The sequence below is a fragment of the Penaeus monodon genome, chromosome 25, assembly GCF_015228065.2.
Source record: "Penaeus monodon isolate SGIC_2016 chromosome 25, NSTDA_Pmon_1, whole genome shotgun sequence".
Lineage (NCBI taxonomy): Eukaryota > Metazoa > Arthropoda > Malacostraca > Decapoda > Penaeidae > Penaeus > Penaeus monodon.
Genome location: NC_051410.1, coordinates 42352591 through 42357639, shown reverse-complemented (window position 1 = coordinate 42357639; position 5049 = coordinate 42352591). Strand labels below are relative to the sequence as shown.

General features: G+C 37.0%; 1 protein-coding gene across 1 annotated transcript in view; it reads left to right on the top strand.

Annotated features, from left to right (window-relative positions):
• Window positions 1–539: 539 nt before the first annotated feature.
• Window positions 540–5049, top strand: part of LOC119589283 — a gene marked incomplete at its 3' end in the record, with an annotated part of 36082 nt that continues 31572 nt past the window's right edge. The window contains 2 exon segments of the mRNA XM_037937902.1: window positions 540–4686; window positions 4775–4951. Of these exon segments, the coding sequence (XP_037793830.1) occupies window positions 540–4686; window positions 4775–4951 (4324 nt within the window).

Sequence of the window (5049 nt, the reverse complement as noted above, 5' to 3'; positions counted from 1 at the left end):
GTTGAAGAACAATGCCTATTCAGCACATTTTATGAAACAAATATTGATTGATATTGATTGCACCTTCCCCACGCCCCATTGTCCTTACGTATATAGTCATCAGCGACTACACTTCATAAACTTTATAATTAATAAACAGGCTGAACAGTCCCATGCTCGCTCTGAGCAATAATGAGATAATAAAAGTGATGATAATAAAAGAACCGTATACCAAACTGCTTATTGAGCCTACCATTCCTCTGGCTCATCGCTCACCATCACCCAGCCAAAGTGGCGCTTCAAATGAATAACAAAATTACTATTCTATATTGAATTCTAATGTAGTGACACTATTATTATTTATTCATTAACAAGGCTGAGCTGTCAGATACCACTTTATTGTTCGAAAGTATTTATTTAAAGGTATGAAGATTAACTATTGTTAATCTTACGTAGGATGTAGACAGGGGGTCCGTAGAGTATATGCTTTAAATGACGTAATATTGTTGATTTTTTATATATATCTTGAGGAAGGTATTTATGATTTCCAGGATACCTTGATGGGCCATACAACAGCTACAAATGAAAAGCATCATGTATCAGTCAAGAACACAGTTCCCAAGCGGATGACCTCTTTTTCTAATTTATCACAACAACCGGTTAAAAATAGTTACCTGGGAAAGATGGAAGCTGATGATTTAACTCCTACGATCATAGCATCTAAACAATTATCTGACAACAAATCCCTGCTTGCCAAAGAAACTTTCAACAAGAGTCAGGATTGCAACGATATTTCCGAAATAATTTCTAACAACCACTCTAATTCTATAGAAACAGAGATTGGAGACAAATCTTGCAACTGCGATTCTCCAATCTGTGAGGCACATATGGATAATGACTTACAGGTGTTTTTTGATAAATATAGAAGAGATGTGCCAAATTTTATTATTCTCTCTAGTGACTCCTCTCCAGAAATGGAAAGTTTCAACAAACGTTTTCATACAAACGATAAACTTGTTTATAAGGGGAAAGAGAAAGTTTCCAACAGCTTTGAAATCCCAGAGAATGAATGTATATCTGATCTGCCTGATATCACTCATTCTTTTGTGCCGAGGGAGTGTTCCCCGTCCAGCCTTGAAGACAGTTTAAATAAACACGGAGTCAGTTTAACCTTAAAAGACATCAAGAAAACTAAATGTTTACAGAATGATAAGGAGACAGATAGCCTTGGTTCTACTATTATTTTTTATCCAGTTTGCGAAAATATTACTGATGCACCCAAATCAGATAAAGTGTGCACAATGACTCATAAACAAAACATCAACAACTATGCTGAAACTGTCTGTCCAGTTAGCCAACAAAATAGGAGAGATAACTTAGAATATGAATATTTCCTCCTTGGCAAACATGAAAAAACTAAATACCTGGACTCCCCACATCTTTCACTGAATACATCAGAGAATCTGCATATTGGCATGGAAAGGGCAGATCTAAGAAGTGAAAATATCACATTTACAGGTATGATCGATGGGTGTTCAATGGAAGGTGTATTAAATGAGGCCCTCCAGAGAAAGGAAGATTCCAGAATGATTACAAGTAAATCACCTGTTTCTCCCAGAAACTTTAAAGGAGGAAGTCAACCCCTGAAAGTAGGTTATAAAATATATCCAGGGAAAGAAAGTGATCATTATAGATTCGCAGATTCATTGTCTGTTGCGGGCATTAGTCATGGTAACATTAATCTGTCCATCCATACTCCAACAAGTACATGTGAGGCAACAAGTGGACAAATGTCAACCACATGCCTTATAACAAAGTCACAAGAAAAAGAGTGTGCTACTGATTCCTGTAAATTTGCAGATCCATCGGCTACTTTGTTTGTTAGTGATGGGGATCTTATTCTGCCCATTCATACTCAAGCAGGGGTGATAGTTGATTTTGTTGATGTTGTTCAAATGCTTCACAACTATAAGAATTGTGTAGGTAAGAACGAAAGTAATAAACTTAACCACCGAAACATGACTGAGGATAACAGTTATATCACAATAAATATAGATATTCAAGGCAACAATTGGCAAAAGAGTACATTTGACGGCACAGAAGTGTCTGCCATTCTTGAAAAAATTGCTATAGAGGAAAATAAAGAATTGCATATGAGCCAAGGAAACTTCACTTTATTTCAGAAAGATGTAATTGGAAGTGGATATTATGCAATGGTAAATCAGACAGAAATCATTAGGAATCCAGGACATTTGATGGTGGATCAGAAACGTGGAAGTATTAAGCCGAATTTGCAAGGGCATTATGCAGAAAATCTGTCGAATCACAAATATTTTGATATATCGAAAGAAAAGGTCTCATTCTTGCAGGAAGGCATGCATCTAAGTATCATGGCGAATGAAGAAATGATGGCGAGCAGTACTGTAAACCTAGAACACTCATCGGTAATCAGCGAAAACAGTATTAATCAGATTAATACTTCAAGTCAGAAAGCTTTACGTGAACGGCAGATTGAAACTGTTGGTAGAAATGTAATGGAAAACGACAAAGTTGTGAATATAAGTGCAGTCGCCAATGAAGAAAGTATAAATTTTAGTCAAGATTTGGATTTTATTCTAAAAAACATTAAGAATAGGGCTGAGACTCACCAGGAAGTCATTATGAATTCTGAAGATATCGGATATCAGAATAACCTTTTGAATAACAATACAAAACATCATGACCATGTGGAATATAAGAATAATGCTCTTCAAGACTCTGCAGTTCACATTTTTGGCGAAGAACCTGACGATCAGAAAAACACTAAAAAACAAAGAACTCTAGTAGATATTGTGAACCAGGAACTTGCTGGAAAAAAGGAAACTACAACAACAAGAGTCAGTATTTTGAATTTTGAAAAACAAACAAACATAGAAAGCATACATCTGAAGCAGAAAAGTGTGATGGTGAATATAGAGGATAAAGATATAAACATTAAATTTGAAGGAAATGAAAAAGTCATGGTAAGCAGGCATGAGGAAAACCTTATCATCTGTAATATGGTTCTGAATAATAATACGGTTATTCATGACAGAGTTGCAGTAGCAAGTGTGTGTAAAATGAAAACCGAAAGTAATGATGGATATTTTAAAAATGGATTGCTTGAAATGAATAATGGAACTGATGTAGAATTCCCACACCCCAGATCTACAAATGCTATATCTAATAAATCTGAGGTTCAGGATCATGACTTTATAGCCTCAGAACATGGCAAAGAACATAATGATATTATAGTCTCAGAACATGAGAAGGATAAAACACTGGCGAACGTAGGCAAGATACAAGATGAACTATCTTATGAACCACATTGTATCACTTTTTCCAAAAGAGAGGGAGGGATACCGCAAGAAGTTTCCAAGTTCAAAGCTTCCAGAAGCACTTTAGATGAGACAAAACATGGTTTTACACATAAAGAACAGTACTCCAATGTCATTTTGACGAACTCAAAAGAACCATCACGTGTAGCTACCGTGTCGCCAGTCGAGCCAAGCGATAATTGTCAGCTTGGCCTTGTTCATTGTGTAAGTAGTGAAAAATCTGCAGCTGACAACGTCATTGATCAGAGCACACGGTCGAGGCGATACCGATTAAAAGGACCCTTGACATTAGATGGGTCCATAAGTACTAGTTATCATCCAACATGGAAGCAAAAATATCTTGGAACTGTACAGGATATTATCAACGAAACATTTATGATATACAGAATGAAGGAAAGTAATTGGCATCATGGGAGATTAAAGATACCACAAGAAACTGAAGAACTAGCTCTGAATGATCATGAAGGCAAATGTCATGTTGGAACATTGCCTGATATAGACATTTGTAATTATAAAAATGTACAGTCACAAAGTGACCAAGAGCATGTAACAAAAAAAGTCGAAGTGAAAGTAGGTAAAGGACAGATACAGAAAGAAAATCCTAGGGTGCATATGATGTGCCAAACACAGGGCGTATATGAACGAATGGAACTTCATTTACAAAATATCCAAAAGCTTTGTCAAGATAACAGACCATATTTTGAAAAAGAAAAAAAGGCAATGTACACAGGTAGAAAATCAGAAGACATGAATGAGATGAGTGTAGCCCATGGGAGAACAAGACAAAATGAATGCAACAGCTGGAAATTAACACCTGCTACAAGGTGTCAGTCTTTGTCAGGTGCTGGTGAGAAAATTCGTAGTAATACTAACGGGAGTCCTTTTGTTGAGGATCTGCCATGTAGCGATAACATCAAAATTATTTCAAATGTCACTGGAAAGCCGCAGAAGAGTGAACCAGTGAAAGAATTACCTGTGGATTTTCTTTTGAGAATTTCTCAGAAGATAGACCAACTAAGAGAGAAACCGAATCAAACTCATCACCAGCCCTTACAGAACAAACGTCAACATGATTTCAATGAGAAACTGGAGAAATTCATAAAAAAATACCACAATACCAATCTCAGAAGTGCTGGGTCACCACTAAAAGCTAAGGAACAATGTCCTCTCGTTCTCCATCGAGCACAAAGCAGTGACTCGCAAGTCTCAAAACACGAAAAAAGAGTAGGTGCCAAAGAGGGAAATATTAGCAGAAAGGCAGACTCTTGCAAGGAAGATACACCACAAGGTAGAAAGAATGTGAACAGGAATGTGGATAATACTCTGAAAAGGATCGAAGCCCCATTAGATGGTAGGGAAATATTAATTTTCAAATTGAAACATGAAGCATATTTGAAAATTCCATGAATTGGGTTTTTAATCGGCATATTTCACGTCAGAGTTGCACAGGCGGTCCCTGAGGGAGTTGCAGGCGGAAGGAGAAGTTCTTCTATCCAGCCTAAAGGGGGAAGGAGAGGGTGCCGTGGTTAGCAGTCACCAATACTTTTCTACACTCCAGCCTGATCATACCAGGTTCCTCCTCAACCAGTTATTGCGAAGGCGGGCCTCGAGCTATGGTAAGCGATCAAGTACTATTTTCAAATTTTTATAATGTCGCCATTTTGAGATTTCATTGTATTATTGTCTGCCCTATTGCTCGTATAATTGAAAAATA